The sequence below is a fragment of the Sprattus sprattus genome (genome assembly GCF_963457725.1).
Source record: "Sprattus sprattus genome assembly, chromosome: 12".
Classification (NCBI taxonomy): Eukaryota; Metazoa; Chordata; class Actinopteri; order Clupeiformes; family Clupeidae; genus Sprattus; species Sprattus sprattus.
In genome coordinates, this window is record NC_137910.1 from 7,066,968 (window position 1) to 7,078,730 (window position 11,763).

The window sequence follows — 11,763 nt, forward strand, 5'->3', positions numbered from 1 at the left end:
CAGCGCATTGTAGGCGAAGGCGAGAGAAACGGTCTCCGCTTGAGAGGAATGTTATTGTTAAATCAAAAGGAATCTTTAATGCCATCTGCATAAGAAGCAAGATCAAAGAGAGAGTGAGTGAATGTGAAAACATAAAACTTACAAAAGAGACTGGGCTCTCAAGGACCTCGTCAATGGCGGCGTACAACTCTTCAGACTGGGCCCGTAGTTGGGCAGGTGAGCACATCTGCGCCAAATAAAAAGTACATACACTTAGTACGTGTGTGAGCACATCAGAATCAGAATTAGATTTTTAAGTAAGTTTGCACAAACAAGGAATTTGACTTGTAAACTGACTCTCAATTTGCTTACACAAAATATCCATTACAACTGAGGTAATGTGTACCATTTAGCATCATTTTATGCTGGATAACAGATGTTTAACTCTACCTCGGCCCGAGCCTCCTCCATTAAAAAATTCTCTGAAGGGTCCACTGGATTCTCATTCTTATCCACTTCATTGTCAATGGCCTGTGGAAAACAGTGTTACAGTTTAATTGGACACACAAAGGATGCATCTATGCTAAATGGATCAAAGTACTGTACTTTGTCTGTTTGTGTTCTTTCTTGGTCATAGTTTTATTCATTCATGAGAAGGAATGGAGGTCTAGATTTTAAAAGAATGTAGAAATTGGGTGATGAGTGGAGAAACTGAGTTGTCGGCAGATTTTTCATCTTCCTACTTGGGATGTCTTAACAAAAATTCAAATGTTCCGGAAGTATGTTATGTTCCCAAGTTTTGATCTCTTTAAAGTGGTGCGTCTTAATGCTTAATCTTAATCCAATCATTCTTCATGTTTTTTCATCCGTAATTTTAAGAAAACATTTATTCATTTATTCACATCGCATGCTGATAATGATGAGAAGGGAATAGGGCTATAGAAGGCTTATCGGCTTGTCAGAATATCAAATTACTTCTGGTTAAGTTTGTTTAGTGACATTAACTGTCAAAAACCTCATTGACAGTCATTGTTTTGAAACGAAGCATCCCCATGTCAATGCCAATCCTATTTGCATGAACTCAATTCAGTTCAGTCACATTGTGTAAACAGCATTAGACCACTGATTGTCCCTGGGCAGCTTTCCAACTAAATATAACATCAGGGTTATAGGCCCTTAGGCCAATCATGATCAAATATGCATGAAGTGAATCAGGATCAAGTAAGTGCTATCATTAAGGGCATCAAGTAAGTGCTATCATTAAGAGCATGTGTCGGGATCTGTCTTTCGGTATGCAGCCAAAGATGGGTGCTGGGCAACCTCTTGGTAATAGGCACTCACCTGCTGTTCCAGCAGAAGGGAGTTTGTGGGAATGGCTGCAAGGGTTTTATAAAACGACTTGAGCTTGTATGGCTGAGAAGACACAAGAGTTGAAAAGACAGAGGATTAATCAATCATGCTTTGTATTTTTTTTCTCTTTTCATAAATGTGAAGTGATGTGAGCAGCAGGGTGTGGGATATATCTATCCTGCTGAGACCTGAAACATTCGCCAGCCTCACAGAAACATGCTACTTAGTTCACCTGAGCAACTGTGGATAGCTTTGCCAAAGGAAAAGTTAATAAACAAATGGGAGAAAAACTGCATGTGGAATGACACCTGAGCTCTATTTGTCAAACTCATGCATGCAACAAAAAAAAGAAATTGAAACATGAAAATAGTTTTTGAAAGTAATATTTGTACAAAAGTACATTTGTGCGTGGGAGGCCCGTCAGTGCTCCTAGCAGCATGGGGCCTGGCAGTAAATCCCATGTGTCAGTCAGGGCTCGGAATGAGTTCTCAATGCTGCCCCCCCTCACCCCCCACCCCCGTCCTCCCCTCGTCTCAGCGCTGCTGGTGTGCGGCATGCAGGTGGCGTGCAGTCAATCCCCATGCCAGCATGCAGGGTACCTGGCTTTTTTTATCCTCCCTGTCAGCTGAGAATGACACGCGACCCTTTAGGGTGGGCGAGGGCGTCGAGGAGGGCGGGAAGGAGGGTGACGGGGTGAGGTCGCGGCTCAGGGTTGCCGGGGAGGGGGAAAGGGTGAAGCGGTCCGGGGTGGGGGGGCAGGATTCAGGCTTGGGGGGCGGGAGACAGGGGGTAGGGGTGCGGCGCAGGCATGAGGGCGGGGGGATTCTGGGAAGTGGAGACAGCCTGTGGGAGCGGGTCACCGGCGAGGGCTCATCTGAGGGATGAAGTGAGACGTGGCTGTCATTTTCGGAGCCGGAGGCTGGTTGAGCATTTGAGCGTGGCCGCGCAGGAGAAGCGCTACTACTGTGGCATGGCTGTGACTTGGTGTCTAGGTTTAGGGCGTAGCTAGGTTTGGGGGACAAAGACCTGGAGAGTTTGGAGAAAGATGTGTACAGCTGTGGGCTCGGGGCTGGGGACACGCGTATCTCAGCGTTGACTGGCTTGAGGACGCGCCGTGGACAATCAGCAGGAAGTCTCTCTGACGTGAAGGTTCTAGAAGCTGGAGAGGACAGCCTTGATCCCGTGGTGTAACAACTTGGGGCAGAACTCTTTGATGGCTCTGACTGGGTAAGAGACGTGTGAGTTGTGTACACTCCCACTAATGGTGAAATGCACCGGGGCTGTTTCGGTGAAATCAGGGGCTTTAGCTCAGGCGTTGATCTCGTGGTGTAACAACTTGGGGCAGAACTCTTTGATGGCTCTGACTGGGTAAGAGACGTGTGAGTTGTGTACACTCCCACTAATGGTGAAATGCACCGGGGCTGATTCGGTGAAATCAGGGGCTTTAGCTCAGGTGTTTCTCTGAGACACGACGTATGGTGGTGGGGGCTGTGTGCGGAGTCCCGGGACACAGACGCCCCACCCAGGACGGATTCCACGCCTGCGGCTGCGCGGCAGGCAGGGCAGGTGGACATGTGGACGGGGCTGATGGGCCAGCAGGGCGAGTAGGGCCTCTGCACGGAGGACGACAGCACGGGCAGCCGGCCCTTCCGCAGGATGGCCGTGAGGAGCGAGAGCTGCGTAGGCGGGGGCCGGTGACGGGCGCGTGGTGACAGGGAGGGGCACGGGGACGACCCCCGGCTGACGGCACACGAGGAGGAGCAGCTGCCATCGCCACCAGTTGCCATCTGCACCAGACTGGCGCCGGGCGCCAGGGAGTGGCGCGTGATGCGCACCACCGCAGGGGAGAAGGCCCCCGAGCGGACGGAGGAGCATGGCGACCAGGTGCGGCTGAGAGACGACAGGGCCGGGGACGGCGCGGGTGACAGCAGGTAAGGAGCCGCCCAGCTCTTGTCCCTCTCCCAGACCTCAGACAGGATGGACTCCCGTGACGACGAGACCGGGGAGGTGAGCAGCTCGACGGAGGTAGCAGCGCTCAGGGTGTCATCCTGCTCCTGCTCCTGCTCCTGCTCCTGCTCCTGCTCCTGCTCCTGCTCCTGCTCCTGCTCCTGCTCCTGCTCCTGCTCCTGCTCCAGCTCCTGCTCCTGCTCCTGCTCCTGGTTGAAATACAGCCCCCCGCTGCCACCAACGCTGGCACACGAAGACGTGCTGTGACACCCAGACGGAGAGGAGAAGCCCTCGTGCTTGTCAGGTTTGGTTTCCACGGATGCATGTGTAGAGGCGGGGCTGGAGTTACCAGATTGGCAGATCATTTTCTCACTGAGGGCGGGGACAGGGGTAGAGGACAAGGGTGAGGGTGGGGGTTGAGCGATCAGATCAGCGGAGGCCTTCAGCTGAGAAGAAACATGAGACAAACAGATCAACTCTAGGCAGGGAGGGAATCTCACTTATTCAGTAACGACATTATTCTGCTCAAATAAAAGCTTATTTACAGGCAAAGTAATGGTCCTGCTGAAAAGAAACAGAGTGACAGTGAAAAGTGGTTCGCTGCTCAAATGAATACTAATTCAAATGTAAACTGAGCAATCCAAAACAACAACAGCAATGACACTGTAAAGAGCGCATTCTATTTTGGCTTTGCAAAAACTTTACTCTTTTGTTGTGCATTCCTGTCCAGCATTTGCATTCGCAGTCCATGATGTGAAGATCAGCATCAAAGACATATTCATGGTAATTATGCAAATATCGGAGGGAAGGAACTCTCACCTGTGGGGAAGAAAAGAATGCTTTTGCCAACTGAGTTCCACACTTCAGACCACACACTACCAACAACCAGTGGGCATCACTCAGCAAGCAGCCTGCTGTGCATCTCGGCGTGTCCACTGATTACTGAGACGAGAGAACGGCTCTGAAGTCTGATTTCCTATCGCCCCAAACCCACCCCCCTTGCTTTAACAGTACAGTCGGAGGTCACATTTGATGATTTCAAAGGCAGGGGCTGAGTATCAAACACCCCCCCCACCCCCACCCCCACCCATAACGCCAAAAGAAACCATGGCGCCCTGCAACTTCTCGATTGCGGAAAAGCGGCTCCTTTTTCAGTGGAAACTCACCTTTAGTGTGTGTGTTGTTTCTCGGGGCGGGTCAGCGGGTTCAGTTTCCTCCGAGTCTCTGATGTAGACAAACTCTGCCTTGTAAACACCCCCTTCCATGGTGCTCTCACCCGATGCGTCTCCGTCGGGTTCCTCTACACTCTGAGAAGGGGTTGGATGAAAAGAAAGCCTGTGAAAAACACTCTGAGATCTGTCAGTGATCAGGGAGCCTACTGTGGGACTCCGAAACTATTTTGCTCCGTACAAGCTTCTTCTGAGGGTTGAGGGGAGTGTGGCTTGCTAGTGTGTGTGTGTTAGTGTGTGTGTGTGTGTGTGTGTGTGTGTGTGTGTGTGTGTGTGTGTCCTCTGCAGCTAGCACATCCCTCCTTCAGAGAATCTGTCCCACATGTTTGTTGCACATGCCGCCACACATGACTCCGCTCGAGGTTGTGTAAGAGCTGGGCAGATGCCTTTCTCCCAGTGAAGGGAGCGGGAGCGTGTGTGTGTGTGTGTGTGTGTGTGTGTGTGTGTGTGTGTGTGTGTGTGTGTGTGTGTGTGTGTGTCTGTGAGGTCGGCTGCCCCCTCACTGAGGGTTTGGGGAGCGAGGTGATTTACAGCGGCAGTGAAAATGCTACAACCTCAAGAGACACCAGGTCGCCACGCCCGAACAGAATACTTTACTGGGCACCACGGCGGACTTCATTGGGAGGGGTCTTTCTCATTTGAGTTGAAATCAGGGCAGACTATGTAACAAGCTAACTTAATTTTTGATGGGAAAAATTACTAATTTTGTGGAAGGATTTGAAGGATTGCTAAGTAGAACAGGGATAGACACAGGGGTCATTAAGGGATTATCAATCAAACTCAAATCAAAATTAAGTAAATTAATGTGAAATTAAGGGAGAGTACTTATGATGTTCATTAAGGGTTGTTACAGGAATAATTAAGATGAATGATTTGAGTCATTAGAAGGCCATCGTGTTCTGCTCACACTATATACTATAACCACACAAGGACATCTCCAGCCATCTGTATTAAATTAATGTAAAGATTTAAGCTCCTTTCTTTTTACCCCAGCAGAGGTCTACACACTCTCTTTCTACAATGTAACATTAATCAGTCGCTTTTATGTATTCCAAACTTGGTGACTGAACAAAGAAACTACTCAGAGAGATTAAATTAAGATTAAAATGTCCTTTGTGAATGTCTTACATGTAAAAGTAAACACAGGCAACTGTTATCCTTACTCCTTTCAATTAAAAACTGTTTTTTTTTTTCAACAGAAATTCCTCCCATAAATCTCTTTTTATTAATCACTCGTCTTTGTCCCTGCAAAAAGGGATTTTAGATGCAAGATGTTTTTAGTTTCTAATTCTATTTTAGTTAATTTTAGTTAATTCGTAAAAAAGGTTAATGAATATGTAACAACGTTAGCAGACGTTAGCAGATACCTGGTAAAATAAAGCCAATACCTGGTTTGGGTGAAGTGATGACAGCAATTTTCTCCCAACATGTATTATTCTGCTTTTCGCTGGAAGCTTTGTCAGAATTGGCACAAAGCTGAATGATGTGAAGTTTGCTGAGGCTACAGTTGTTGCCTGTATGAGGGATGAACTTGGTTGATGATTTTTTTAAGAGACCAAAAAGAGTTTACTCACTTAAGTCAGCAGTGGGTCTGGTTCACATCCCCCAATCAAATACGTTTGTCTCCGAGGCTTACAGTTTTTACTTTTTATGACAGGCCTTATTACAATGCAACTGAGACAAAGCACTGGATATGCTAACCAAACTAGAAAATAATGGTGTAGATCATTATAGCTCTCATCTACGTTTCAACCAACATCACAATCTCAAACGCAAACTCTCGCATTTTGTAGTTTCATCTTAAATGAGTGAGAGAAAACAGCATATAATTAGTGCCCAGTTTAAGAATACATATGCTTGTGAATAACATTTTCCCGGCATGACGGTGACTAAGCTGGTAATTATTGAACTCATAATTTTCTTGGGCATTACAAGGTTTTAAACAGAATATCTGGTACCTTAGGTACATTAGGATCCGCTTTTTCAGATTTAAGTGCAGCACTTTAGGAAACAATTACGCAGCGGTTGACACATTACCTTGTGAGCAGACTTCAGTTCTAAAGCTGGGGTGAAATAACCTCATGAGCATAATATGGTCTGCTCTCCCAATTCATGAAGAGATTGCTGTATGTTAAATGGAATGTTCTGGAACAGTGGTTCTATTCAATGTCTATTAATATGTAGGAGGGAGAGGGCAGAACTTTCCTGTTCACATTTCAAGAATTGACAATTAACTATTGTTTACCAAGAGGCTGGGCCAAGAAGGGTGAGTATTAGGACATCTGCTGTAATGCTGCGTGTTGCTCTGCTACAAATGTATCGACTTCCTCAGTACACTCTTTGAGACTATAATGATGATCCGAGTGTGTCCACAACTGGACACCAAATTCATGTTGTGTCATTCTCAAGGAAACATGTTTATCTGACATCATCATCTAGCAAAAAATGAATGCTGTTCCCACCCAGACATATCTGCTGAGAGCAAAATACCATTACTTACAATGCTATGAGCAGGCCTACTACAGAATCCTAGCAGCTGGACTAAATCTGGGTGCCATCCGTTTGTACGCGTTTCCACTGATTGCTGCCTTCTCGCTGAACAAACGAGATCAGTGGAACGCGTACACACGGATGGCACCCAGGCTACTAAATCTGTTCATTTGAAGAAGAAAAAAAAAAGACCTTTAAAAATCTTTGAAATCCTGTGCTATAGCTCACCACAGCGTGCAGATCACACTGTGCAGGTCTGGTCAGTGCAGGTCACACTGTCACACCAAGACACGGCCATGCCCTTGAGGTGCGTATTTCTTAATTAAGAGCAGTGGGACACAGCACATCCCCTGCATCTCTGTACATCACACCTCTGGATAAGTCCACAGGGAGGGAGGATTCACAAGCCAACAGGATCAGAGGGGCTGAGGGTGGACAGGCAGGAGACGAGCCGTGTCCATCGCCATGGTGATTCATATTCTCTTTGACATTACATCATGATCAAAGAAAACCTCAATGGGGTCAAGTCTCCCACTCAGATTAAAGGTGAAACACTGCCAATGGACCTGACTTAATGAAACAGATGGCAACCAGGACAACTGGTGCAATGTAAGCACTTCTGACGTTCTGAGTCGTGCAGCACTAAGAACCGAATGTTTGCTGTCAACGGACAAAGGAACCTTCTGTAGAGCCAGAGAACGACGTTGACCTTTGTGACAGATTAAAGCAGGACTGACTGACTTTAATAAACTATCGATCTATGGTGATCACAAGGTATAGGAGTGTTCCCTGTAGGAAGAATACAATATAGGGAGATATGAGTCAATTGTCTGGCCCCCCAGCATTCAGCGTTCAAAATACAATATGATAGGATCAACAGCATGTTCAGTACCATGACTTACCATGACTACTATCAGTGCAGACCTCACAAGTGTCTAAATGTAATATACTGTGTGTATTTACACAAGACAAACAAGAAGTCCATCAGTTTCAATGCTGATTATGTCTGTTCAAACTTCTACCAATGAGACTACCAAGATAAAAAATACATAACAAAAAAAAGAAATGCAACTAACACAAGACTAAATAATTCTACCATGGTGGTCAGTACACATCTTAGTCATCCATCTGACCAATGACAAAATGTTGCCATTTGAAAGAATCGTATGTCTGATTTGTGTCCTACTGAATGTAACCAATAGTTGAGTCTTCACCTCTGGCACTCATGCTATGCTATGCAGTCTGTGAGCATGGTAAAAATAGACAAACGGGAAACAAACAGCAAGACTGCCCAGGGACACATCATGGGTGGCAGAGGAGTAAATAGTAGCCATGAGTCACTGTTAATATCAGCATATCTTGTCACTTTATACAAACTGTCACTTTCAAATTACTGTTTGCACTACAATTACATACTGACACTTCCAACTTACTGTGTACACTAGCAGTAATATTATATCAGGATTATTGCACTACCTGTAACTCCCACACTGGATTTGTCTGTATAGTAGTAAAGGATTAATAGGTTAGCATAGTTTATTAGATGTGTCTTATTTGTCATATGTATATATGTTAGTATTATATGTATAGGTTGTTATATGTTATATACTGTATTGTATATTTATCGTGTATATTTAGTACGTTTATTCAGGTGTAAATTATGTTCAGAGTACTTGTACAGAGTGTATGAGTTATTGTATGTTATACTGTGTTATGTTATGTTATCGTAGGTTGTTGTGCAGTGCCTTGTCCTAAGAATTTCAGTGCCCAGTCTGGGCCTCGTTTCCCGATATCGATGTATCTAACGTTCTACGTGGATTTTCGCGACATCGTTGACGGCCGAACTCTTTCTACTTACGAGGGTTTCCCAACCATCAACTTAAAGTCAGGTGCACGAGCGCGACGTGCACGAGTTCTTAAGTAGCTCTATAAAGCTACCATATAAGCCAATGGAGTGGTGGCATAAGCGCTAAATGTGCCATCAAACTACTGTTTTAAAGCTGCAGTAAAGACCTTTTTAGGCTAAGTGCGCGTTCGGGAAACGAGGCCCTGACACTGTGTCATTTTGTGCATCTGACAATAAAATAATTGTAACTTGTAGTATCAGTATGCGAGAGGCAGGCAATCCAATTGGCTCTCTGCCAATTCTTGAGTGTTAATTATCATAAAGAACATGCTAGGTGTTGAACACGGCTAGATCCAGCGCCAGAATGTAACACAAGTGGCGTCGGTCACGTAATATGGCATTTGACATAACTACCTCAAGGGGCTGCAAGTTGTTTTTGTTTTCCTTTTCAAAACAGGGCTTGCATTTCAGATAGCCCGGCGCAACATTCTTGCATTGTTAAGGGGGGGGCAGAAAACAGATATAAGATATTTCACTGAGAGAAGCTATTTTGGAGTGTGACATCTATTGTTTTCTTTGGCAGGTGGTGCTGAAAGCGATAATCAGAAAAGACTTTAGAGGGGCCGTAGGGAAGAGGGCCAGTAAACAGCCAGCCAGCACAGGCATTGTGATTCAGCAGCCTTAACTCCACTAATCCGTCTGATACCACAGCTAATCAATAAAACTAATGGAATGGCAATTCCCACACATCCCATTGAAATACCACCCCGGGAATATATTTTAAGAATTCAAATAAACACTGTGCAACTCTCAATTTACCTCTAGATTAATAATAGTTTGCTGTCGCTCACTGTTCATTTTGTAACTACAGAGACGGGGAGATGTAAACAAATAAACACAAACACACACACACACACATGCTAAAAGGTTATAGGTTGCATTTCCTCCTTGCCAGTAAAAGCTGTCTATGGTGATTTATTTGCTGTGGGCATTGCAGAGGTCATAACGTCCTCCCAGATCATATTACCACCACCCATGATGGCAGCTATTTCACCCAGTCTGAAACCATGACTTTCACTCAATAGCCTGCATTGAACTTGAACAAAACGGATGACGGTTGACTTAGTGTTGACATTTCGACATCAATACATTCCATTCAGCTATGGATTCACACAGCAGTATAGAGAACACTCATTACAAATATCCTGCCTCACTGAAAGATATAAACACGTGTATTAACAAAATATTGCAGCTGCTTAAGGATATATTCCTAAAAAGTTTCAAGCGGAGGTCTGAGTAGCTCTCTTAGTGCAGTGTGTGTGTGTGTGTGTGTTTGTGTGTGTTGACAGTTGACTGAGTAGCGTATGTTTTTGAACTCATGATTGCCTGGACTGCTCAAAAGCCCCCAAACCTCAGGCCAATAATAATAAATGACTTCGACCACAAGGCATGATTGTAGGTCCTTGGAGGTTTGAGGCTTGGAGTGGGTGTGTCTCTCCATCCGGCTTGTAATGATATCCAAATACAAGCCTGGCCTGAAAATATACACAACTCCAAAAACAGCTTTGATGTGAGTTCACTTAGCATGCAGTCCATGGCACTTGACTAGTGACATATATTGAAAGTGATATTTCATACTGCCGCCACAAAATCATATTGATTGTTTAGCTGCCTTGCTCTTTTATCTTACTTCTTATCATTTGGTATGGTGCCCTATAAAATGCTGTGTGCAAGGGATCATTTTAAAGTGGTTATGACCAAGCTAGTTATGACAAAGAATAGGATCTCTGCTCTACTGGACTAATGAGGTTCAAATTACCTACAATTATAATTTCTATTTTAAGTGTCCTGAGCACATAGTTTATGGATAACTTTCCAAAAGTGGGGACAGTGGTATTAATCTATTTAAATGTCACAGGTTCCCAGCAGGAAAAGACATCTGAATATAAAATAAAGAAATTATACTGTTGTAATTTAATTGTAAAAGAGAAAAACTATGAAATGTATCCATTTATTTATACAATGATCCCCAAAAACCTAGGCTTGATAAAACAAATTTATATTTGAATGGACAAACTGACATTTGTTCAGGTCAACTCGAGCCAATCTAATTATTACCAGATCCTCAATTTTTCCCTCAACCAAATAAAACAAAACATAATCTTTTATCTAAAAACTTCCCATAACATTCACCTCATAACTACACAATAAGGTCACTACATGATGGTCATGGGTCTTGGCCTGCTCTGTCATCTGTGTTCCATCTATCTTCACGTCTGGAACACACGTCAGCTGTTTTTGACTTTGCCCTTTCCAACAAAATCACAGCGCTCTTACCTTGTCAAAGCTGCCATTTACGTGCTCTATTTCCATATCTTCCCCCGGGCTGGTCTTATGGGGCGAGAAACTTCTGTGTCTGCTTACTGGGAGCAGCATGCTTCTCAACTACTTCAGATGAGGTCCAATACGTAGCAGTGGTGGCAGCAGGGTGCAGAGCGTGCTTCCATTTATAGATACTCAAACCCACAAATAGCATGGTGATGGAAGCCAGCCTACATGACACCGATAAAAACAATGACTGCACAATTACCGACATTGAGGCTTCCCTCTACTGGCAGCCATTTTGTGCTGATGAACATTGTCTTTCATATTTTACCATTGCTTGTATTGCAAAGCTGGGGGGTTGGGGGTGGTGTGTATGTGTGTGTGGGGGGGGGGGGGGATTGGGGTCGCTGGAAAAATGCCAGCCCATATTTTTGACTTTGACAGAGAGTGCATGCTTTGAATGCCACTACATCTTGAAGCAACAGTTGATGTTTTCAAACAAAAACATTTATTTTCACACATCATTAAATGCCAAAAATGAAACTGCCTCATATTCTCTTATGTATATTAATATTTATATTATTCATCTCATTCATC

The 11,763-nt window shown here is 44.6% G+C and overlaps 1 protein-coding gene across 3 annotated transcripts in view; it reads right to left on the bottom strand.

Moving 5' to 3' along the window:
- mlip (muscular LMNA-interacting protein) overlaps window positions 1–11,301 on the bottom strand; it is a gene marked incomplete at its 5' end in the record, with an annotated part of 24,154 nt that extends 12,853 nt beyond the window's left edge. For 2 of the 3 annotated variants that reach the window (XM_080849015.1, XM_080849017.1), the window contains 8 exons: window positions 1–38; window positions 143–226; window positions 430–510; window positions 1,321–1,392; window positions 1,929–3,722; window positions 4,443–4,583; window positions 5,894–6,019; window positions 11,179–11,277. The exon at window positions 1–38 is cut by the window's left edge and continues 22 nt beyond it. In XM_080849015.1, coding sequence (XP_080705141.1) covers window positions 1–38; window positions 143–226; window positions 430–510; window positions 1,321–1,392; window positions 1,929–3,722; window positions 4,443–4,583; window positions 5,894–6,019; window positions 11,179–11,277 — 2,435 coding nt within the window. Of the gene's footprint in view, window positions 39–142; window positions 227–429; window positions 511–1,320; window positions 1,393–1,928; window positions 3,723–4,442; window positions 4,584–5,893; window positions 6,020–11,178 lie in introns of all 3 variants that reach the window. The other variant, XM_080849016.1, reaches the window with a different exon arrangement.
- Between the last annotated feature and the right edge of the window lie 462 nt (window positions 11,302–11,763).